Source organism: Cryptomeria japonica, chromosome 5 (assembly GCF_030272615.1).
Source record: "Cryptomeria japonica chromosome 5, Sugi_1.0, whole genome shotgun sequence".
NCBI classification, from domain to species: domain Eukaryota; kingdom Viridiplantae; phylum Streptophyta; class Pinopsida; order Cupressales; family Cupressaceae; genus Cryptomeria; species Cryptomeria japonica.
In genome coordinates, this window is record NC_081409.1 from 399,882,889 (window position 1) to 399,908,141 (window position 25,253).

The 25,253-nt window shown below is 38.0% G+C and overlaps 1 protein-coding gene across 1 annotated transcript; it reads right to left on the reverse strand.

Moving 5' to 3' along the window:
• Nucleotides 1-12,272: 12,272 nt before the first annotated feature.
• LOC131876347 (uncharacterized) lies at nucleotides 12,273-15,491 on the reverse strand. The gene is made up of 2 exons (XM_059221477.1): nucleotides 15,303-15,491; nucleotides 12,273-15,017 (listed from the first exon to the last, which is right to left on the reverse strand). Exon 2 carries the CDS (start codon nucleotides 14,994-14,996, stop codon nucleotides 12,678-12,680), a length of 2,319 nt encoding a protein of 772 aa, XP_059077460.1. The 5' UTR covers nucleotides 14,997-15,017; nucleotides 15,303-15,491; the 3' UTR covers nucleotides 12,273-12,677.
• Between the last annotated feature and the right edge of the window lie 9,762 nt (nucleotides 15,492-25,253).

Consider the following 25,253-nt stretch of genomic DNA (forward strand, 5'->3'; position numbering starts at 1 on the left):
GTATTATTAGAATGCTTTGGAAGTGACAATGGAATCAAGAAGGGTTGCTCATTATCTCCTACTTTATTTGAGATACGAGTTGACAAATTAGAGGAAGGGATAGACAAGTTTGATGGTGGAAAAGTTTACTTGACCAATTATGTAATAAAGCTACTTTAATATGTTGATGACCTTATTTTAATGGAAAAATCAACACATGATTTGAAGGAACACTTGAAGGCTCTAGAACTTTTTTGCCATGAGGTGGGGATACAAGTGAACACTAGCAAAACTAAGGTCATGATCTTTACCTTGAAAAGAAAGAAGGTTCATAGAGAATTTTCTTTTGAAGGCAATCGCTTACAAACAGTCAATGAATATAAATACCTTTTCCTTGACTTCCACAATAAACTCAGTTGGGAAACATGTAGAGCAAAAAGGATTCAAGGGGGATGTGTTGTGAGGTATTCACACATCGCCCCATTGCAAATGGGGACCCCCAACTTTTTTGCTTTCTAGGTTATCTTAGAGTCTTTGCTATTAATCTTTGCATTGAAGGAATAGAGTTTCTCAAGTAGCTAGAGAGTCATCATGTTAAGTTGGTCTCCTGAGCGAATGAAGTAGGACATCAAGTGTTGCAAAAATGATTTAAGATTGAACAAATTGAGCAAATTCAGGGGAAAGGATTAAGTCAAGAGTCTTTCCTAAGGATGTGTACCTTGCTCCCTCACTGGAGAGAAATTTGCCTAAGTACCTTGACCCTGTACCTTGCTAAGGACATAGACTCTCGTACCTTCCGAAGGATCCAAAGTGAAATTGCCATGTACCTTGCTAAGGTCCTAGGGCGAATGTCCTCATTAGGGATCCAAAGCGAATTTTGAATTGATGTCCTTGGAGAGGATCCAAAGCAAACTTGTTTCTTGTCCTTGCCAAGGTCCTTGAGCGAATTTGAAGATGTGTACCTTAGAAGGACTTTAGGGCGAATTTTGTCCAATTGATGTACCTTGGAGAAGTCTTAGAGTGAATTTTGTCCACAAACATGTGCGTACCTTACACAAGGCCAAGAGCGAATTTTGCCTTAAGTCATGTCCTTCCAAAGGATATGGAGCGAAATTCTCATTTAGACCTCGTCCTTTCTAAGGACGGAGAGCGAATTTTATTTTAGGTCTTGTCCTTGCCAAAGTCAAAGAGGGAAATTCCTTATCAAGAGCCTTGTCCTTCCTAAGGACATTGAGCGAAATTCCTTGGATAAGTCCTAAGGCAGATGTTGAATTGATGTCATTCTAAAGGTCCTAAGGCGAACTTCATGCCTTGTCCTTACTAAGGGTCCAGAGCGAACTTGGATATGTGTACCTTGGATGAGTCTTAAAATGAATCTTTACCTTGATCTTGTCTATCCTAAGGACGAAGAGTGAATTTTCATTATAGGTCCCGTCCTTCCTAAGGACAGAGAGTGAATTTTCATTATAGGTCCTATCCTTGGAAAGAACACGGAGAGAATTTCATTATAGGTCTTGTCCTTGCTAAGGACATGGACCGAGTTTCTTTTTCTTTGACCTTGTCCTTCCAAAGGACATGGAGCAAAAATTTCACTAAGGTTGTGTACCTTCCAAGGGTCACAGAGCGAATTCTACTTTTAGGTCATGTCCTTGCTAAGGACAAAGAGTGAAATCCTTATCAAAGAGTCTTGTCCTTGCTAAGGACATGAAGCAAACTTTTAACTTGACCTTATCCTTCCAAGGGTCCTAGAGTGAATTTCATGCCTTGTCCTTCCAAAGGACCTAGAGCGAATTTCATGCCTTGTCCTTCCAAGGGTCCTAGAGCGAACTTCATGCCCTATCCTTCCAAGGGTCCTAGAGAGAATTTCATGCCTTGTCCTCCCTAAGGTCCTAAAGTGAACTCTAATTCAGATGTTTTGGCGCCAAAAACTTATTCAATTTTCAAAATTCTAACAAGGAGAGGATCAAGTCATCTGGCATGATAGAAGCAATTTATTTTTTTTACTAAATCAAGTCGGCCATGCACTCAAGGGACATGACTCTTGCTTTAAGCAGCTATAAAGGAAGGGTTAAAACATTCATTTCAACCATTAATTCAAGTATATTCTTCTCTCCAAGTGCGAATTTGAGAGCACACCTATAAATCTGACCAGCAAGACAACGAATTTCTCCAGCTAGACATCAAATTTTGTTAGCACATAAGCGAATTTTATCATAATTTAGGTGAGTTGTTGCAACACAAGGACGAAATTAGACATTGAAGGTGCAGACCTGATGATCAAGGAAGACAAATTCGAGCATTGAAGATGTGGATCTAATGTTTAGGGGGACGAATTCATCATAGAGCATCAAAATTAAACAAAGGAGGAGAAAATTTGTCAAAAGGGAAGCGAATTTCACTATTGAGCAATCCAAATTCATCTAAAGAGCAACAAATTCATCTTCCACAAGGCAAAATCCCTTCATCTACAACAAGTTTCTTGATTATTATCAATCCTCTTTGATCAGATTTAGAGAAAATCACATAAAATCATAATGAGGGATTAAGTCAAAATGGTAGTATGTAGAGGTTATATACCATATATGTTTGATGCTCAATTGTTTGTTTTGCAGGAGGTAAGGAAAGAGATCAAAGGATCAGGTTGGAAGAAGATTGGAGTGGGGATCTCTTGGAGAAGTCATACAATAACTCCAAGGCAAGCAAGCAAGGATGGAAGGAGGACTCAACTACATCAATAATTCCCATCACCACTACTTTGAGTGAGCTAAATAATGTTGAGTATCAAGAGATATCTCTCGATATCCTTTCATGATGATGAATCCAATCAAGTTTATGAAGTGCAAGTTAAAGGTGGCGTCTTAGTCATCATCCCAATCGCCATTCATCAATCAAGGAAGATCTACCTCAACAAGTCTTGATTCAATGTACTAGACTCGCCCATGGATGCACAAACTCCGATGTAACTACCCTCAATATCTATTGATCCACATTCACTAAATGTAATTTTCTCATTGGCTAAGGAGAGTTTGTTGTAACAAACCCTAATTAGGGTTTCATTGTAAAATCTTAGCCATTGATGGAGAATCAATCCTGGTCGTTCATTGTAAATGAGCTCGCTATATAAAGCTCAAACTCTTCATTTGTAAAGGTTAATAGTTAATAGTTGGAGAATAGTTAATAGTGAATAGAATAGCAATTAGAATAGAAGTTAGAGTAGGAAAAGGCAAAGATTGTTGCCAAACATGGTTGTAAAGAACTATTGATTTCATTGAAGTTATGGTGAATTTGATTTGTTACTTCAACAACTCGCATGGTCTTTGCTTCTCAATTTTCTTTAATGTTAATTAGATTGAGTGGGAGAATTTGTTGAATGTATTCATGTGGAATCCGCCTAATCCATACCACTAGCCTCTTGATGCTTGTAAGTGTGCCTTGTGTGGTCAACTAGAATGATATGAGCTTAACTTTGAATCGTTCTACATTCATTGCTTATGCATTAACTTGAATGGTGATCAATGTTTGATGGTATTGATTCGAGTATCTTTGAAATGTCCTTAGAAGATTGCATTGAGCTTGTGTCAAATTGTTCAAGTTGATGGTGAAACCTCGCTCGATAGGGTTTCATATAGTCATTCATCTATGTTCTTACATTCTAGGCTTTAGAATAGACTATCTTAACCCTTCATCTTTTGCCATTTTTTCAAACTCTAGCTAGTTTAGGATCAAAAGCATCACCATATTGTAACATCAAATGATATAAGTTCCAGCGAATCAAGCATTCGGGCATTCGAATGTAAGTTCCCTTGTGATTCTAGCATAATCACATCGAACCAATGAGCTTATCCACACATAGTGACCCTACATTCATGAACCTTGGAGTCTTCTCAAGTGATCCTTAAGCTAATCTTCAGCATTTAAGAGATTTTGTTCAAGAGAGGATAAGATACTCTTAGGTATTTTATTCTATGTTCGCATGTGCCTAAAAAACACATCAACGGGATGGAGAGCTCTATACTCATTACAAAATAGATGTAGAAGAGTTGAATTATGAGACTGGAAAACTAAGAAAAAGCTTTTTGGGCTTATTGCGGTTCCAATGGTACTTTACGGATGTGAGGTATGGGGTAGCAGCACTTCAACAAGCAAATTGAGACAAATAGAGAGATTACAAAAACATTTAATCACAAATAGTCTCAAGATTAAATCATCTATTCCATACAAGATTATCCTAGCGGAGGCAGGGGCTATTCCTATTGAGGCGTCAGCTATGTTTCGGTTGCTGAGTTATCTAAGAAGATTAGAAAACATGGAGATATATCGTTGGCCAAAAATAGCAACGAAAGAGAAACTAGACGGAAGGAAGAGCACATGGATGAAGCAAAACATTAAATGGATGAATAAGTGGGATATTGGCACGAGAGATTACCCAAATAACAATAGAGGTATAAAAAAGTACGTACAAGAAAAATTCAAAAAAAGCATTTGGACAAGACAACTCAGGAGAAAAAAGGATTACTATATCAAACATTTCAATCCCACACATGACCATATGCAAAAAAACTACATAGGTATGGAAATAAAATGGAAAGAAAAAATTTTAATTGTTCTGATAAGAACCAGCTCACATCAACTTAGATGTGAAACTGGAAGATGGATGACACCTAAAAAGGAGTGGGCAGATAGAAGATGTCGATATTGCACTCAAGGAGTGGTGGAGAGAGAATGGCATTACATCATGGAATGTGCACCTTACAAGAATATTTGGATCACCTATATTTAGATGCTAAATGTAAACACCTTGAGTAATCTTGATGCAATATAAGACCACCTCTTGTTTCTCAAACAACTCAGAAAAATAAATTTCCAAAACACATACCAAAACAGTTTTATCCAAATTGCAAATACATTAAAAATCTGCGAAGACTACCACAAACAAAGCCTTCATTGGCTCCTCACATTCTCATTGACCTTGTCCTCTCTTTGGACTATAACTTTATTTCCAACACCAACTAATACCAAATCCATTACAAGCTTAATCCCATGAAAACATATTACGTAATGACTTGCATAGGATAGCTATCGCAATTCTTGGTCCTCACGCACCTCAAAAGTTTTCCTTATACTCCACGCACCCCTCAATCTCTCTTCCTCTATTCTATTTCCCTTATGCAATTACCAAGGATTTCCTCTTACTTCCATACTCACACGTTTTCAAACAGCTTATCTTTTTCTCTTAACATTACGCAGCCCTCTCTCAATGCCACCTTCCACACCACTACGCTCCCCCCTTCTCAATCATTTGGGCAATACCACTCCTTCACAACCTCCACACCTGATTTTTTTTATATCCTCTGCGCAACCCCCTTTTTGTCTCCTTAATGGGCCGATTCAATTTCATTTCCCTTACCTCTTACTCCTCTTGGCAAACACTTAATTCATTTAAGGAATAGCAATATACTTCAGATGTTTTTACTTATTGTATATATCTCCTGCAACGCATCTATTCAGACAGCCATTACTTTCCTTTTCTGTCATTAAATTTTGACAGCTCGGTGGGCATATTTTCTGAGTTCTTTTGTCTTCATTCAAGCTGCCACTCCTTCCATCATTTGGACTGATTCCTCTACCATCAATGCCCCACTTTCATTGCATTAAAGCTGCAAACCGTTTCAAAATGGGAGTTGAATAGTCAAAAGACCCACATGGCACTCCATACCCTGTTGTGATGGTCTTATTTTGGTGCGAGCAGACAGGATGTTCCTGCATCACATCTCTTTTGAAGAAGAAAGGATAACAAGAGTTGTAGATTTCCTGATCAAGATACACAGTAAAAGATCTAAGATACAAAAGGAAAAGGAGGTTTAGACAGAAGGAAAAGGAGGTTTAGCAAGCATACTGTTTTGAACTCTGCATGCTTTGCTTTGCTGGCTATACATGAGTCCCATAGGCTGTTTGGCCTTGTGGACATTATTAAAAACATCCATTCATCCATTCCCACTATGATTTCAGTGCGAAATCCACAAAGAAAATAAAAAATGAGAATACAATATCCTACAAAAATTGTGATTATCAAGAAGGCCTTATTCTCCATCTTTACTAATCTTATTACATGATGACAGCCTACTCTCCATCATTATTGTTATTTCAGTGAGCAGTTAACAACAATAATAGATGTTAAGGTAGGAGTGGAAACAACATATAAATTTAAAATTAAATGGAATTAAGAATGGCCGATCTTTCAAAATTAGAATGAGTATGTATGTAACAGTTAGATGCGTGAAATATCACGACCAAACACGAACGTTGTAGCCCAGTTGACTGCTACATAGAATCTATTCCTCCAGCTTACTGTACGTGTCAAGTAAGCCGATCTCCATACTAGCCAGCTCACAAAACCTGCCATTGATAAACCTTTTGCCTCCTGCACATAAAACAAGTACTAAGCATTGTTCACATCTTTACGTATTTGGAAAGTTTAAATGGATTGGGAATGTGGAAATGAAAGCTTGTTCACCTTGCTTTGTCGAAGATCAACTAATGCCTTATAGTGTCCAACCGTTGCCATGCTTCCCATGTGATGGTATACAAATGGTTGCCCCAAAGGTATGTCTTTTGAAGCCCCTGCACGTCCGCCGCCTGCTTTCCCAATTCGAGTCAAATGACCTGCTAAAAATTTGCCTTGTCTCTCTGCAACCTATTCTCCCAAACAAAAGTGCAGATTAGAAATGAACATTTTCACTTTACGAATGTATCATGGTTTAGCTAAACTTGTAACTACTGTAGATTCCCAGGTGCAAGTAAACATCTGTAAATATGTCCGAGAAGCCCATTAAAGTCATGGATGAAAACAATACATAAAGACCAATATGCATTTCAGAAAATGTGTGAAAGAGAGATTTGAGATCTTTGTCTATGGAGAGCTTCTAGAGTAGAAGGAATGCATTGTTTTCAAGAGGCCGGGAGATCTGAGCTACCCTGGCAGGGATTACACCTAGTTATAAGAGTATCACCCCATTCCTTAACTAATCGCAGTATGAATCCTTTTAGGCATGTGATCAGTTATAAAAGCTTACTAAGGGAACCATAGTGTCAGAGAGAAAAAGAAAGCTTAAACACAGAGATGAAAACTAGGATTAATACAGGAACCAAAGTGAGCTTGATATAGAGTCAACGTGATTGAGCCAAGAATCTCTACGCAAAAGTGTGACAGAAGAATCTCTGCATAAAACCTGCAAACTTAATTATGCAATTGACTTAATCAAAATTGAAAAGTTACAAAACTTATATAGCCCTAAAAACAATACACAAACTACAAATTTTAAAAAATCTTCTAAATCTCAATTAAACCAGAGTGACAAATGAGCAACTAGCAATTTTTACACAACATAACAAGTATGATATAAGAAAATAATACTATAGATTAAACTAACCAATGTCTAATTCTATGCACTCTATAAATCCTTATCAGTGCTCATGCACATCAAGATTGTAAAACTACTGTTGCCAATTTTGATGTTGAAGTGGGAAGCAAGTAGATTAATTCAAGATTTTGGGTTTCACATTAACCTATAGTAACCTATTGTTATACATGAACGTACTACTATAATCATTTTTCTAAAACTATAAACCTAGAAGATCCACCAATCTGATGGTATTGTTGAATGCCCTAAAGCTTAACAATAGGAATTGTATTTTATTGAAAATATCGAAATTTCGACTCAAATCAAATTCCTGGAAAGGATAACTATATTCAGTTTATGATGTTATCATTTATCTCCGGTTGTTAACAATATGTGATACAAAAATAGATCTAATTCAAAGGCAACTGCAGAAAGTTTAGTAAATCAATGTACCCTACACTCTAAATCTTAACTTCGTGATCTGCACCTAGCGAAATAGCATAAACAAATATAAACTACTCCTGGTGACACTGGATATGGCACTATGAAAACCTTCTTATACTACGTCAGAAGACCATTGTGCAACGCAAAGGTAGATAAAACGAAGAGTCTATTTATTTATAAATAATTAAGTCTGTAAATTTCCTGTGTTCAGTACACAAGCAGAAACAAATGAGAAATAGGACCTTTAGCAACCTCCATTGTATGTATTATTTACCCCTAGAGTCTGTATTTTATACTTTGTAGTTAGTCAATGTGATCAGAAATTGTTAGTTTCCAGGTTTTCATGGGAAGAGTAAATATGGAAGAGACTCTCAAATAACCCCAACCATAGGACAACTAGGCTTTGCCCTCATTCATGTTCCTCCATTCTCTAAATCTAATAATTCCTGCTAGAAAAACAGCAATTTTCCTCCCCGAACAGTCAAAGGATAATCGGGTATAGTGATAGCCTCTTATAGGTGGGTACAGCCTCCTCTCAGAATATCATCCCACAAAATTTAAACATAAAGTTCGGATCTAGTGTCTCCCAAGAAGCACAGCAGATTTACAAGGTAGACCTACAAGGGCTCTTACAATACCATGCCCAAAGAAGACTCACTAGACTACCCTCCACTTCCCAATCAGAAAAGAAAATAGGCTCCACCTAAAACTGAAAATTACGCCCAACATCTCCTCAACGGAAGAAATGGAACAAACATTTTGGCTGCTAAAAGGATCCCTTATTTGTAGATTCATGAGGGCCTATCTCGAGCCTGAAAAAAAACTAACTATTTGGGTTCAGAAGAACTGGAATCTCTTAGGCTCAATAGAACTCCTAATGGATACCCTAGGGATCCTTTATGGTCATTTTCTAAACAATAAAAGCAATATTAGGTGTTCCAAGGACCATAGTTTATGAAGACATCAGTTCTGTTTATGATGCATTTGTTCCCAGCTTTAATCCAACAGAGAATTTCCTAAATACTGACCAAGCAGAGGTTAGACTGCCTTCGCTCCCAAGGAAATATTGGCAGTCGGTACAAGAGTAATGGTGGATTCAAAACAGACCTATTCCTTCTAGCTTCCTCAAGGGCCAATAAAACATCATTTCCCACAAAATCCCAGCATTTCTGAAAAAATAAAGGAGTAAAGCCATCCGGTCCTGGAGCCTTATCAGGGTTCATTGCAAAAACAACATTCTTAACTTCATCCAAAGAAAAAGGAGACATCAACATTTTATTATCTTCCAAAGATACCAAAGAAGGAATATTAGAAGAAATGTTATTATGAAGATCTCCATGCTCCGAAGACAATAGTGACTTAAAAAACCTAACTGCCTCTGAAGCAATATCCTCCTGTTCTGTTAAAATTTTGCCATTTGGACACTCAATACAAGATATCCTAAAAATTTTGTATACTAAAGAGTTTTCTTACTGGTTCTTTCCCTTCAGTGCTTTTTGAACCAGACATTGTAAAAAAACTTTTAAAATTTAATATAGTTCAGTGGTTCTATCCACTTTTATCAAAAAAAAAAAAAATGGTGGATTCAAAATTCACAAGAAACTTAGTAGTTCATATCTATATTCTGATATTTGTCAATCTAAACTTAGATAAGCCCCTTCCGGCTTCCTCATAGTTAATCTTGGAAATGAAAGGCAATACTACCACAAGAGCAAAACGTAATAAAACCAAATGCAAACCAAGATCAAAAAGTATGCCCATTTCCTTATATATCTCATTTTGACCTATTGTACCTTATTTTGGATAGTTGATACTACTAGACCCGTATATTGATACTTTGAAAAAAAATTAGCTTTGGTTATAGTGTGTTTATATGTATAATTTAGTTATGGATCTATGATGTTAAATGATAGAATTGGTCTTCGTTCAGTTGATTTAAGTAATACTGGATATTATGACTATACGTGCTTTCTAACCCTAATTTCCACAATATTGCCTTGATGAGAATTTAAATGCTATTTTGATTTTAAAATGGTACATGAATAACAAAACGAAACAAAGATTTGAATGTTAATAGTAAAATTTGATACAACTTAATTATAATATTAAATTGTGGCTTAAACATGAATAGTGATCTCGCAAAATGTCTATGGGATATTATTGAGATATTTATAAGTGTATATAGTGGACTAAATCATGTCAAAACTATTTATGCACAATGTTTATGGATTATTGTTGAGATGTACATGAGAATATATAGTGGTTCAAATCATATCAAAACATGATTTTGATACTAATTATCATTATGACTAGACATTGACAAAATAGTTAAGTAGACGTCAGTTGTGTCATGGGTGCAACAAGGATTACAAGGGCAGCTACACAAGAATTTATAATTATCTTTTCTGCATACCTCAGCATGAGGTATAGGTGAGAAGGCCTAGGTGTCTAAGTTGTACATGGAAAATGAGACAAGAAATAACGGTATGCCAATAGAGACAATGCAATCTACTTTGTCTACTCATACCATGGAATTAAGAGTCAAATAAAAGAGTTTTACCCAAGGAAAGAGAACGGCTACTTGTGTTTCAATGGCATTGAATGTTCAATCATAAGAAAAGCTAGATTCTTCAAATGCCAAAATTTTCTTTGCCCATACCATCTCATTTCACAACACGTTTTCCCTATTTCAAAAACATATTGAAAAAGGAATGCAATTAATTCTTCATGTCTCCTGGAGAACATAGACTACAAGCCACCCTTGATATAGAGTATTCTAAGGTGAGTTTGTTGATGGAGAACATTGTTGTGACATTTTCACACATCGCCCCATTGCAAACGGGGACCCCCACATTTTTGCTTGTTAGCTTAGGTGTTTTGTTTAACTCGTCTTTAGCTTGGCAATAGTCGTATTCTTTAACCATTTGTTTGTGAGAGGAGTTTTGTCTTGTCAGTCCAGGATAGGTATGTTGAGCAACCCTTGGTATGTCTTAGGAGTGCGATGTCTTGTCCTTAGTGTTATCAAGTTCGGAATTCATAAACAAATGTCAGGGTGGTGGAATTCTAAGAAATCTTGTCAAAAGCATGAAAGTTGTCAAAAGATGAAGAATCTTGTAAATCTTGTCAATTGTCAAAAGTGAGAAAATTTTGTAAAATTCTTTGGACAAAAATGTGGTTCAAGAGAAATTCTTTGTGAGGAATGCAATTCAAAACAAGATTCAAAAGTTAAGTTGTGGATTTACAAAATTGAACTTGATTTTTTTTTCTCCTTTGCAAGTCCACAAGTTTCCACTTGGAATTTCTTCACCAACGTTTTATCCTTGTCTTGGCAATTTGGGCGACCCCAATTCCAGCTGAACTTAGGTTTGGCAACCTCAACCTCAATTCTAGCTGAACTTTGTTTTGGTGACTTTAATTCCAGCTCCATCAAGGATTTGCACTCATGAGTCCAGCTCCACCAAGGATTGTCCAGTGTGGAAATGTGCTCCATCTAAGGCTTGTCCCTTTACATCATGGAATCCCGCTTTGCACTATCCTTCGTATAGGTGGACTTGTGCCCATCCTTGATATCATTCCATTATTGAAGTCCTTGACTTACATAAAATGCTGCTCACCTTAAGTCTTTCACACCACCCCAAATGCGCTCAAGGTTTGTCTATCCTAACATGTAGTTGCATTGGTATCCCTACACACCTTCCAACCCCGCATAAGGATTTTGTCCTTTCACACATGCAAAACCCGCCTAGTCTCTTGTGTCCCTAAGCACATTGATTCACTACCGCACCTAGTCCTTGTATACATGAATTTAGCTCCTACAAATCCTTAAAGGGCTTCATTTAGCACTCAGATATCCTTAGAACACCTCATCTAGCGCTCATAAATCCACACATATCACCTTTGGGCGCTCACTATTCCTTGGCACACATAAATCAGTGCTTGGCATTTGTCCTTAGTCACTTGGAAATCCTGTCTAGTATCTATGAATTATCCTTAAACATCAAGGAAGTGCACTCAGGTCTGTCCCTACATCCCTTAAAAACCCGATCTAAGGCTTGCAGATCAGAAAATCAAATAAAAGGGGCAGACCTAATTCGCATATGCAGAGCAGAACAAGTGATTAATCAGGTTGGAGATTTTGATTTGAGGGAAAAAGCTTGATCCCTATTTATATGTGTCCAAGACTCCAAACAATGTTATTTCTTTATCCAGCCAACCTGATCTATGAAAGAATAAAAACAAATCAAATTCATTAAGGAGCCTAGCCAACTCAGCATTAGTCTTAGATAACCTTAAAACCAGTGTTCCACGGGCGTTCGGGACGGGGGGACGGGGGGACGAGGGGGACGCGTCTCGGGGACGGGGGGACCAAGGGCCTAAATTTGGGGACGGCGGGGGGACGGCGGGGGGACGGCGGCGGGGGGGGTGGCGGGGTGGTGGTGCTCATATATATACATATAGTACTTGAAAAACTAGTTTTGAAAAGATGTATAACAGTATAACAGTATAAGAATTAGATTTCAAATGAAACTATAGGAAATACCAAGATTACTTAGATTAGTGATACGTAACTAATTGCTAATTGCTAAAACTAAAAGTAAATAAAATTTGACAAATGAAATTGTCAAATTGGAGATTTCTCATTTCTATCATATGAATATCGAAAAAGGAAAACGAAAAATATGAATATCTGATGCCATTGCAAAGTCTATAATAATAAAGATGATTACATGATTCATCATTACAATGAGTAGCCAAATACAAATACGTGTAGCAATAGCATTACAAAAGAGACGAGTCAAATACAAAATGACAAAACTGAAAAGTGAAAACTCAAACTGTAGCTAATGGAGGCCTCTAATCATCTGCAAACTCCTCCTCACTGGAACTGCTAGACTCCTGAGGATCAAGGTCCCTCAAGCTCACACCAACTAGCCCTGCATCTGAAGTGGTAGGATCATCCTCATCAATCTGTGAAGGCTCCTCTGGCTCTACATCCCATCGTGCCGCTGGACTCTCCTTGTACATAAGTGTCTTGCGGTCAATGAGATGCAAAGCACTATGTACAGCCACAAGCTTCTCTGCTCTCTTAGAGGTAAGTCTGTTCCTCTTAAGAGAGTGGATGAAGCTATATGTAGACCAGTTCCTCTCAGCAGCTGAAGAACTGGAAACCTGGGATAGCAGACGGATGGCTAGAGTGGTGGTCAAAGATTTCGGGCCATGACATTTCCACCACAAAAGTGGGTCCTCCTGTGCCATAATGTCTATATCCATCTTTGCTGCATCTGAATAACCTCTAAGAGTGGCAAATCTTCCCCACTCAGTGCGTATTGTGCCGGCATCTCTGGAATCAAACATCTTCTCTATGCACCTAAAGAAACCTGCCTTCACCTCATCATCCTCAATCGGTGTCGTTCTACCCGGTCTAGCCTTGTACCACTTAGGATTCAAGGCAAAGGCAGCCATATGCAAAGGAGTGTTCAACTTGTCCCATCTACTCTGAATGATAGGCCGGATTTGCTCATTGTAGAATGCTAGAGAGGGGTCCTTCACTCGCACAGCAGCCCTCATCTGGCCAAGCATAGAGTCAATGCACTCATACACCTCTCCAAGGTTAGGTGCATCCCCATCCCCATATCTGATCACCTGGAATACTGGAGAAATGATAGAGACAATGTATTTCGTATCAGTCCAAAACACATCACTCTTCACTATCTCCTTCACCCTTCTCCCCTGCTCTGTCTTGGCCTCAGCCCACCTATTCCACTCATTAGTCATAACCATGAGTTGCAATGCCTCTTGCAACTCAATCATTCTCTCCAAGAGAATGAAATAGGATGCATATCTAGTCTCAACTGGTTTCAAGAACTCCTTCTTCGCGAAGGTCCTGAATAGTGCATGTGAAATGTGGTGGTTGCAGATAAACATCTGCACATCTCTCGCATCGGTGACCACTCCTCTAATCCAGTCAATCTTCCCCATGTCCTTGAGTGCATTGTTCATGGCATGCACACAACATGGGGTCCACCAAATGTGTCTATAGGCTGCCTCAACGAGTCTCCCTGCTTCTCTACACACATATGCTGCATCTGTCACTACTTGGACCACATTTTGTGGCCCAACCTCCTCAATAGCCTCCCTGAGGACCTGAAACTGGAAATCAGCATCTTTACGATGCCCTGTACAATCAACTGCTCTAAGGAAGTATGGGCCCTCTGCACATGTGACCATGATGTTGATGAGTGGACGATGGCTAATGTTCGTCCACCCATCCATAACTATGCTGCACCCCAATGCCACCCAACATGCCTTCATCTTCTCCATCAAAATATTGATCTTGGAATAGCTTTTATCCAAGATCGAGGTCCTCATTTTCGTCTCCCCTGGTGGCACATAAGATGGTCCTCCCTTGGCCACCATATCTATCATCTTCCTATAATAAGGAGACCATGAAACATGAAATGGAATGCCATTGGCAAAGAAGAAATTGCCAATGGATTCATCTATCTCATCTCTCAGCTGCACATTAAACATATCAGCAATGGGGTTGCTCTGTGGTGTATGCAACTTACGTTTCCCAATCCTGGCAACAGTAGAAGTGGAAGTAGATGGAGATCCAAACATCATTCCTCCCGCCTGCGAAGCATGATAAGTATGTGGCACTGGCACATTCCGGCTGTCGTGAAGTGATGCCCTAGCAGACAAAGTAGTAGGCATTGAAATATTTGTGTCATCTGGAACCCCCCAAAGCCTGTTAAACTCAATTCTGTACTGTATATTTTTGGGTTCCTCCAAAAACTTACAATGTTTCACGCCTTTTCCTCTCCAAAATAGAAAGTGTGCATTCACCCTGCTAATGCTACCGAACCATTCTCTGTCACAAATATTGCACTTCCACTTCCTTGTTCCCCCACTTGAATGTGATGCAGTGCCTTGTACTGATATTTGTGAAGCAAACTGTTTTAGAGGAGACTTAGGATCAAAATGACCCCTAGCATATGGTGCCAACAACTCTGAAGGGCAACCTGTACTAGCTGCTGCACTTGCCATAGAACTAGATTGGGCTCCAGGATCAGCCCCATGGTCACCCCCCTCATTTTCAGGTTCATATTCTGAATCATTCTCACTATGAGAATGGATTTCCATGTTATCTTGACTCGTGCCTTGGGAGCTCATTGTGAAATTTTCAAATTGACACTGCATTTCACAAAATAAAAATAAAAATAAAAATAAAATCAGCCTTGTTTAACAATATATTTTTAAATTTTTAAATTTTTTTTCCTATTCATCTCAAAATGAGATTTGATGTTGAATCTTGAGGGCAAAATGATGAATCATTTTGCCCTCAAGATTCAACATCAAACCTCATTTTGAGTCTTAAGATGAATAGGGAAAAAAAATTAAAAAAACCAAAAATGACATAGAACAATGAAAATCAGAAAGTAAAACAAAAAAAAACAACAAGAAGTTGAAAAACCCTACCTTGTGCTTGAAAAATCTCTCCAAAATGTAGAAGAATCTTCTTCTTCCTCTTCTTCTTGCTTCTTCTAGCTCCTATCACACTTGTAGTCACTTTTCTCACCTCTTCAATCAATCTTCTTCAAGCTGTTCCTCCTCTTCAAGCTGCTGGAAAAAAAATCAGTTTTGCATAATGAGAGTGAAATCCAAACTAAACATGTTTTTGTGTTGTTTTGGGGGGTGGGGTGGGGCCCACGTCCAATTAGGGTTACCCCTTAACCCCCCCCAAAAAGCACATGTCATAAAAAATTTTAAAAAAAATGAAAACTGCGCTTTTTATCCCGTGCGAACGCGGGAGACGCCTGGGCGTCCCCCCGTCCCTCGAGAGACGTCTGGGCGTCTCTCGAGGGACGGGGGGACGCCCAGGCGTCTCCCACGGAGACGCCCAGACGTCCCCCAGGAGACGCCCAGACGTCTCCGCGTCGGGGACGTCTCCCCGTCCCGGCGGAGTTTGGGTGGCGGTGGCGGGACGGCGGGGGACGTCGCGTCCCCGTCCCCGCGTCCCCGAGACGTCTCTGACGGGGGGACGCGCCCAAAAATGGGGGGGACGCGTCCCCGTGGTTCACTGCTTAAAACACCACTCAACATTATCCTTGACGAGGCTTAGAATGCACTCTTGTTGGCTCAGCCTTCTCATTTGTTAAGGTTAATAGTTAATAGTCAGAAGTTCATAATTAGGAAGCAAGTAGAGTAGTAGGAGGAGATAGAAATTGTTGCCAAAACTATGTTAGAATAAACATATGATTTCATTGAAGATATGGTGGATTTTGTGTGTTGTTTCAACAAGTTGCATGGTTTCTACTTCTCAAGTTTAGATTTGTTTACATGGAGATGCATTAGTTGAATGGACGATCTTATTGTTGATTAATGGTGAAACCTAAATGTTCATATCATTTGTGATTTGTTGATTGCAAGTTGCAGTGCATGGTTAGACTGAACTTAATTGAAAGCTTAATTTCAATTGTTCTATGCTCATTGTTCATGGTGTTGATGCGCATAAGTGATATGAACATCATTCACTTATCCTTAGGAGATTGCACCATCTTTGTGTAGTTGTTTCCTCATGGCGAAGCAAAGCTTGGTTTGGTTTCATCAAGTCAACAATCATTTCTTGCATTGTTAGTGTTAGCTTAGATTTCCCTAAAAAAACTTTCCCTTTTGTTTTGTCTTTTGTTTGAGTTTGAATCGGCTAATTTTCACGTTCCAATAAAACGTAAGTCCCTTTGTGTAACCGGTGAATCACATCATATACACTGAGTTTATCCACAGCACAAAGTTCATTGTTCGCATTGTAAACTTGGAGTTGCCTTATTTGATCACATTATTTAGCATATGAGGTTTCTTTGTTCAAGAGAGGATAAAATACTTAGTATTTTATTCTGTGTTTGAGGTGTCATAAAAAACACATCAACGGACATGAGACAAACTTGGCTAAGAATGGGCTTCTCAATTATCATGGATGGGTAGACTAATATTAGACATTGACCGCTTAGTTATCATGGATATCAAATTTTGAAAGAGTTCATAGGGATATCAGGCCTCAAATATTGTATAAGTTGTCGCTAGTTCAATGTGTTTGTATACTAGACAGCATGTTGGTAGAGGATGGTCACAAACACATTTTTGGACAGCATGTTGTCTTCACATGTTGAAGAATGCATGAAAGCTAGTGGGAAGATAAATTGGGTGAAGGCAGTGTTGACAAAAGCTAGAGACATACAAATCTTCATTTGCAACCATCACACCTCACTCAATCTTTGCAAAATTTCTTTGAAAAGAAAATCCTCAAACCTATGGAGACTAGAAATGCCAATTACTTCATTTTCTTAGAGGTGATCCTTGTGCTTAAAAATCCTCTACAATTAATGGTGATTAAAATTGAGTGGAGGAGGTCGCAAAGGCCAATATAGCAAAAGGGAAGAGTGAAGCAAAACAATCCTTAACTATGATTAGTAATCCACTTTAAGGTAAATTACTAAATCAGATTTTTTTTTCCTTTTTTGTATTTTAAATTTTGACAATTTATGTATTTTCAATTTAAATTAAAATTGAGTATTACTATTTTTTGAATATTTTGTCTTAAGGTACATTTGCTCTTTCATCTCACCCACTATGAAAAATATTTAAGTATGCTAATATAGACTCACCTAGTCTTGGTGAAATTTATGAGACATTTAACAACATGCTTGGCCAAATGAAGCAAGCAATTTATAATTAGGACTCTAATTTGAGATTGTGTAAGGAATTTATTGGGCCCTCTTTGTAGTGCAGTGGTGGAACAATATGGAAACATCAATTCATCTCAAGAGCTTTCACCATTGGATGAGGAGAGAAGATTGGTTTTGTTTCCTGATGTTATCCTAGATGTTAGAGAGAGGAGGTTCGAGGAGCAGAGTGCTCAAGGAGTATCTTATTAGATGGAAGGACTTGCCTTTAGAGGACACTACCTGGGAAAGTGAACAGATTCTGCAATATCTGAATCTTCAATTCCTTAAGGACAAGCAATCTCAGGAAGGGAGGACTGTAATGTTTCCTTCCATGGAGTAGCAATAAATGACCCATCTACCCTATTCAATAACTGTAGGCTAATTTAAAGTTATCCAATAAAGCAAATATTCCAAACGACCTCACTTTAATTAATTTTATAAAGTGAATTAAAGTGGAAATTTTAAATGTCACTTTACAAAAGTGCATTAATGAAACATTTTAAGAGAGAAATTACAAGGTCACTTTGGGAATGTTCCTTGGGAAAATATAAAAAGAAGTTTTGAAGCTCATTTGGACATGCTTGTTTATTTTTCTCTATTGTGGAGTTTTAGCTTCTTGTTGGAGCAAACCCTCAATGAAAGCCCTAAGGGTAGTGAGATATCTACCCTAGCTGATTGCAGGTAGAATACAAAGTTTTTATATGAGAATTAACTATTGGAGATTCAATCATTTGCTAAGTCTTGCAAGAAAGACAAATTATCAGAATATTTGCAAGAGTTAACAGGAAAATGTTTGGACACCATTGTTAAAAGAGAAGCCATTGCTAGTGGGCAATTTCCAAAAGTCAGCAAGTTGAGTGATGGTACTCCTTGTGACTGGCCACCGCACATTCCATCAGCAAGGCGTGAGGTTTATCTCCATTTCTGGGCACAAAATTCGACTATTGCTGGGTGTTAATGTCAAAGATTGCCAGGTGTTCCATTGTATGATGCTAGGCATCCAAATACATGATGAAAGGTGTCGTCTTTGGGGCCAAATTTGGATGGTTTGATTGTGATATGCTGGCCATTGGGTGTGAGGAAGAGGGCCCACGAGAAGCCTAAGTCGGGACGTGAGGTGTGAAGTCTAACCAAAGAACCATTGCAGCTGTAGCAGGTGCATTTGCAGGAAGATTTCAATATTACTCTTAGAGATGATTTCAAGGTTAGGTTTTTGGAAATTATTTTCATAAATCTTCTATTCTATACAGCAGTTCATATTGCAAGTTTTATGTATTTATTCATGGTGCATTGGTGCAAACTATTTTTTATATTATTCATCAATTGTTTGAATACCAAGTTGAAAGTTATGAATGTCCATACAAGAGTAATGTGAACTAAAACCCATCAGACATCTGTCATAAAATATTTCAGTATGGAATTCCTCAGATAAAATGCATGTGAACTGTTTGACAAAATTCCTATACACTAAATATTGGGAAAAGTGAAAAAAATCCAGCATCAAAAATTAGCTTGGATCTTTACATTAATACAATACCATCTTTTCTTATCAAAAACAAAATGCTGTGCAGTGATTGAATGCCATAACACTCAACCTTACCTGAGCCAAAGCTGGGAGAGTGGGCCTGTTGGTACTTTCAAGAAAACCACAACAATCCCCTATGGCATAAACATCTTCTGCTGAAGGAACACGTAACCAGTCATCAACACCAATTCTGTGTCAGAAAGCATGCCATTCACAATGAGATGAATAAAATAAGAGCTGGAGGAATCAACCTCACAAAATAGTGGACACCATTCAGCTACATACAAAAAACAGGCCTCTTTTATTGTGATTTAATAAAATCTATTAAACTTATTTTCAAAAGTTGATTTCTGTTGCTTGGTTTAGGAAAATTCAAAATTCATAGCAAATGGAATCAGAAACCAGTAAATGGAAACAAGAAAATACCTTCCCCCAGGTGACTTCGGAAGTCTTAATGAACTTATAAAAGAAGAAGGCCCAACGCCTGTAGACCAGATTAGCAGACCATAAGGAACCTCAGTACCATCATTGAGAACAATCTTCTGAGATTGGACATCTTTGACAACACCCCGAACAAGCTGAACTCCAGACTGTATAAGATCAGAAAATGTCAGGAAATTACATTGCACAGAGGTGTCAAAAGTGTAATAGATAATATATCCAATTTCTACGATCATTCAACATGAGCAGATAATTGGTTCATTCTGTGTTTAAAATAAATATAAGTCCATCCTTGTAGTTCCTCCTTGCAAGTGATTTGTTGTCTTGTGAATATGGAATTGGAGATGGACTGCAAAGGTATTGTAGTTTAACATATTGGAATAGGAATTTTTTGCTCTAAAATAACCATACGAGATATTGTACAGTATCCTTCTATGATATGATGTCAATATTCAGCTTCACCATTTTTACATAATCAAACCAGTAAACCATTAAAAAAAGAACTCACATTTATTTCTGGTTTTCTGGCAAACTCAGTGAGTCCTGAGTCAAGCAGGCTAAAACAAGGCCTGCAAACTCATTTTAAAGACCACAAATTTCTAAGAGACTCACCAGTCATGTCTGGACTCATGAGTTTTGATGGATAGACTTGGTGTAGCAAACTACCCCTCCTCAAACAAAATTCACATTCTAAACTATAAAAAGAAAAACCACAAAACATAAAAATCAATATAAAGAAAAAGACATGATTTGAAAAAACAAAAAGAAAAACACAGCACAGAAAGCAAGAAGAAGAGATTTTAGCAAAACACAGCTGATTGATGACAGCAAGAAACGATGATCAAAGTGTGGATTTGCAGATTTGGGGCAAATCGTAGTGCATTTGGAGCAGCCCATGGTGCATTTGAATCACCCCACAGTTCCTTCAGAGCAGCAAATTTGAATTGGTATGCCCTTTGAAACTTTTCCATTTTTTCTTTTTGCATTTATCATTCTATTTTACTTTTTTTTCCTTTTTCTTTTTCTATTGTTTTCTTCATTTTGGCTTCTTTTTTCCTCTTCTACATTCAATCATTTCCTCATCTGTCTTTTTATCTACACAAAATGAAATTGAAACTAATCCTTTTTCTTCTCTTGCAGCCTAATTATAAATTTACAAATCGTCAAAATATCAACACCAATGAGAAAGCATCCCTACTGGAAACATACCACCCGAATTGCAAATAAAGGGGAATTCATTTGCAATCATTGCCAAACCAAAACTAGTGGGATAGGCATTAATCACCTGAAATTCCACCTTGGCCATATAGCTAGACAGGGCACTTCTTTATGCACGCAAGTTTTACCTCAAGTTGTGCAAGACATAACTTAGTTAAAGTATTTTGAGGAAAGGGATCTTAAAAAGAGGCAAAGAGGAGAGATGGAAGCTATGGGCCAAGTTTACACTTCTACTTCTAAAATTCCTCCATTGTCTTTGAGTTCGAACACTAATGTCGGCTGAGTTCATGGATCAAGATTAAATTTCATATTGTACCACGCTCTTCTAACAATTCTCAGACATCGCTTGAAAAAAAAGGTTGGAATAGAGATAAACACCAAGTGATGAGGAATATGGTTGGTGATTTTTGGTTCCATTGTTCAATTCTACTTCATGAGGAAGGGGAATTAGTTCTTATTTTTGTCTTTTTTTGCAGATCTCCTTATTAGTAAAATTTTGTGGATGCTACTGTTGTTGGTGAGGCAAAGTTCAAAGCTCCTAATGATGAAGAGATAAGGGGCCTAATTTTGAATGAGAAGGTGGTAGATATGAGGTCCATTGTTGATGAGAAGTAAGAGCTACGATCTAAGGGTTGCACCATCATATATGATGGTTGGACAGATAAGAGAAACATGATGTTGAATTTCCTTGGTTCTTCTTTAGGTGAAACAATTTTCAACAAATACATTTATGCTTTAGGAAAAGTGAAAAATACACAATTCCTTTGTGATATTTTGGAGGAAGTCATAGCTGAGTTTACTGAACTATATTATGTTAGAAAGGCTTTAAGCATACTTGTAATACACCAGATGGTAGTACCGCTAGTGGGTTTGGGCATTTATCATTGAAGTATGTACTTACCCCACTGAACAAGTGGAAAATATTGGATTTGCTTACCCCACTGAATAAGTGAAGAGTTTAGTGTTTTGCTTACCCACTGAATAAGTGGAAGTGCCATATTTGTTTACCCACTGAATAAGTGGACGTGTCAAGTTTACTCACTCCACTAAATAAGTGGAATTTTGTATCTACACACTCTACTAAATAAGCGTGAAGTATTCTCTCTGTTCAGTTGTTGAATAAGTGCTCCACTGAATAAGTGATATTGGTTGTCTTGTCACCTAGTGCATTTACTTTTTAGTTGCAGCATTCTAGTTAATCAGATAATCCTAAACCTGTATGCTGTCACCTTTCCCATCTCAGGTACTGGGTGATCAAAAAGTGGAAAGGATGTTGCATTGCATCTTATTTTCAGTTGGAAAATATTTTCAAAAAAAATTAGGGGTGTATATTACAAAAGACAATACCCTATACACTACAACAAAATGGGATTGTTGAAGGGTTGAATAGAACCTTCTTGAATCAAGATAGAAGCCTGTAAAGCAATCATAGGAGTTTTGGATTGAGGTAGTTAACACTACTTGTTATCTTAAAAATATGTCTACTAGTTTTGTGATTGAGGGGAAGACACCATATGAGACATGGACAAGTAAGAATCCTTTTGTAATACACTTAAGAGTATTTTGTTGTAACGCATTCATGTGCCAAAGGAAGAACAGTCCAAGTTGGACTTCGAGGCTAAAATGTGCATTTTCATTGGATATAGTGAGAAGAGGAAAGGTTGCAAGCTTTGGAATCCACTGACCCAAGAAGTTCTCTACTCAAGGGATGACATATTCAAAGGACTTTAAGAATTTTTTCTAGGGAGGAAAAAACAAATGAAAAGGAGAGTGATAAGATTATTTTGAACACAAATAGAGGAACAAGTGACATTTGGTAATAAACAATCATATGGACATGATAGTATGAATAGAGATGAAGGCACATTTATCCCAAATTTTGAAGAAGAATAGGATGTAGATGTGACAAAAAAAATCTCCATCGAAGACAACCATGAGAAGATCTACAAAGCAGCAGAAGTTACCTGAAAGGTAAACTCCACTTAACTTTTAGTGTGCTTTTTCTCTAACTTGTACTGTTGATGAACCAAAGTCTATAGGAGAAGCTTTCACTTCTAAGGAGAACAAGTCTTGGAGAACAAAAGAGAAGATGGTAGTACTGCAATAGAATAAGACTTAGGGCTTGGTTGGTCTATCCGAAGGTACAAAAACCATTGTTTGCAAGTGGGTGTTTCAAAAAGAATTTTAGAGAAAATGGTTCATTGATAAGGTGCAACATATGGTTGGTGGCAAAGGGGTATTCCTAGTTAGAGGTAATGGACTTTGGTAAGATCTTTTCTCCTATAGCTAAGTTGAATTCCATTATTCCACTATGATGTTGTTAGCTGTAGTTGTGGCAGTTGATTTTGAAGTGAAGCAAAAGGATGTGAAGACAACATTCTTGTATGGAGATTTAGAAGAGGAAATATATGTAAGTCAACTTGAAGAATTCAAGGAGTTAAGAGCATCTAGTTTGTCAACTAAAAAGGTCTTTGCATGCGTTGAATTGGTCACCGTCTATCTAGTATCAAAATTTTGATGTATATGCATTGGAACTAGGTTTCACAACAAGCCAGGTTGATCATTGGGTGTCCTACAAACGGGTTGGTGGTCATGTTTTAATCATTGTTTTATAGGTTCACAATATGCTTATCATTGAGACCAATAAAGCATGGAATAGGGAACCCACGGCTTGATTGTCAAGAAAGTTTGGAATGAAAGATCTCGGTGTTGTAAGATACATACTTTGTATGGAGATCCATAGAGATGGGGCTAACAAGAAGTTGTGGTTCAACAAGAAGAACTATCTTGAGATTAGTCTACAATAATTTGGCACGCATGACAGTAATATTGTGACCATCCCTTTACTATTAGGCACTAAATTGAATTTAGACCAATGTCCTAAGTTTGCAGAGCCTTTGGGAGACACATCTAGTGTTCCATATTGTTGTGCGTTGCACACACTCCCTGTCACCGACAGGGTCCCCCTCTTTAATTTTCAGCCTTCGTCCTGTTGAGTTTCGAATTTGAATTTTTATCTGCCATTTTTGGGATCCAACAAGTGGTAGTGGAGCAATGAGCTCTGTCACCAATAGGAAAGATGAAGCAAAGGGTGAAAACTTGAGACTTTTCAAAACCTCTTTCCACCCCGAAAATCGCTAAGGCCCAATGGCGAAGTTCGCAAAAGAGGGTTTCAGCCTGAAAATGGGCAAAACAAGTAAAACGCAGAAACCAATTGAAGTAGGGCGTTATAAACTTCGGAAATTCGCAAAATGGCCTTGTGCCCCGAAAGTTTGAAAAAGCTTGCAAAATAACCTCTTGACCCAAAAAATTGCAAACAATGTTAAAAGGCGTTTAAGTTAAACTTTGAAAAAAATTTCAAAGATATCTTTTGGCCCGAAAATCGGTAAAATGACTTAGAATGCAATGTGAAAGTGTTAAGTTTGAAAAGCTTGCAAAACCCTTCATTTAGCTCGAAAATCGCCAAATACGTAGAAAACAAAATAAGTGAAAACTTTTCAAAAAGGCCTTATGGGCTGAATTTCGCTAAGTGTGGAAAAGGCGTTTTTAAAAAGTTAGCAAAAGTTGATTCTAGCCCGAAATTGGGCAAAGACAATGAAATTGCGATAACTTAAAAACTTTTCAAAAGGCCCATTTAGGCCGAATTTCGCAAAGTGCGTTGAAAAAGTCTATGTTAAAAAAACTTTTCAAAAGGCCCTTTTAGGCCGAAAATCGCGAAGGCGCAAAAGGTAAGGCGTTTTAAAAAGGTTTTCAAAACCCCCTTTTAGGCCGAAAATGGAGAATGGCAAGTAAGTGAAAAGCATTTTTATTAACTTCGAAACTTTTCATACTCCCCTTTTTTTTGCCGAAAACGCGAACCAAGTCATAAGGTGTTATAACTAAAAATTTTCAAAATCGCTATCTGGCCCGAAAATGCCAATGTTTTGAAAATGGTGTTAAGTTTTAGAGTTTGCAAAAATGTCATTTAGCCCGAAATTGGGCAAGAACAAGTGAAAATTGTGAAAATAGTAAAGACGTTTTGACACTTTGCAAAGTGGTCCTTTGACCCAAAAAAGATGCGAATTAGGTAAAATCGCGAAGTTGCAAAACCCTTTCACCCCGAAAGTGAGGTAAAGTCACCCCAAAGAAAAACTTTTCCTAACGCCTTTCTCAGCCAAAAGGAAATAGCGTGAGGTGAGGCGTCTTTTTTTTTCTCTTTTCTGCAAAAGCAACCTTTAGCCCGAAATCGAAAGGAGGACGAGAATCATTAACTTTGACTCCTTTCACCGAAAATCTCAAGAGAAGTTGGGAGTTTTCATGATTTGAACTTTGCATAAGGCCCTCCCAGTCCGAATTTGCGCGGTAGGGTTTAATCTTTGCATTTTCATTTCGCCTCTCCAGCCCGAAAGCGCGAGTTTGGGGAAGATAACGCGGCATTTTACCTCAGCAGTTCGCAAATCCTTGTAGTCCCATATCGCGCAGGAGGGAAAAGGCAAAAAGGCACAACACTTTGCAAAACCACCCAAGTCTCCGAAGTTCGCTCAT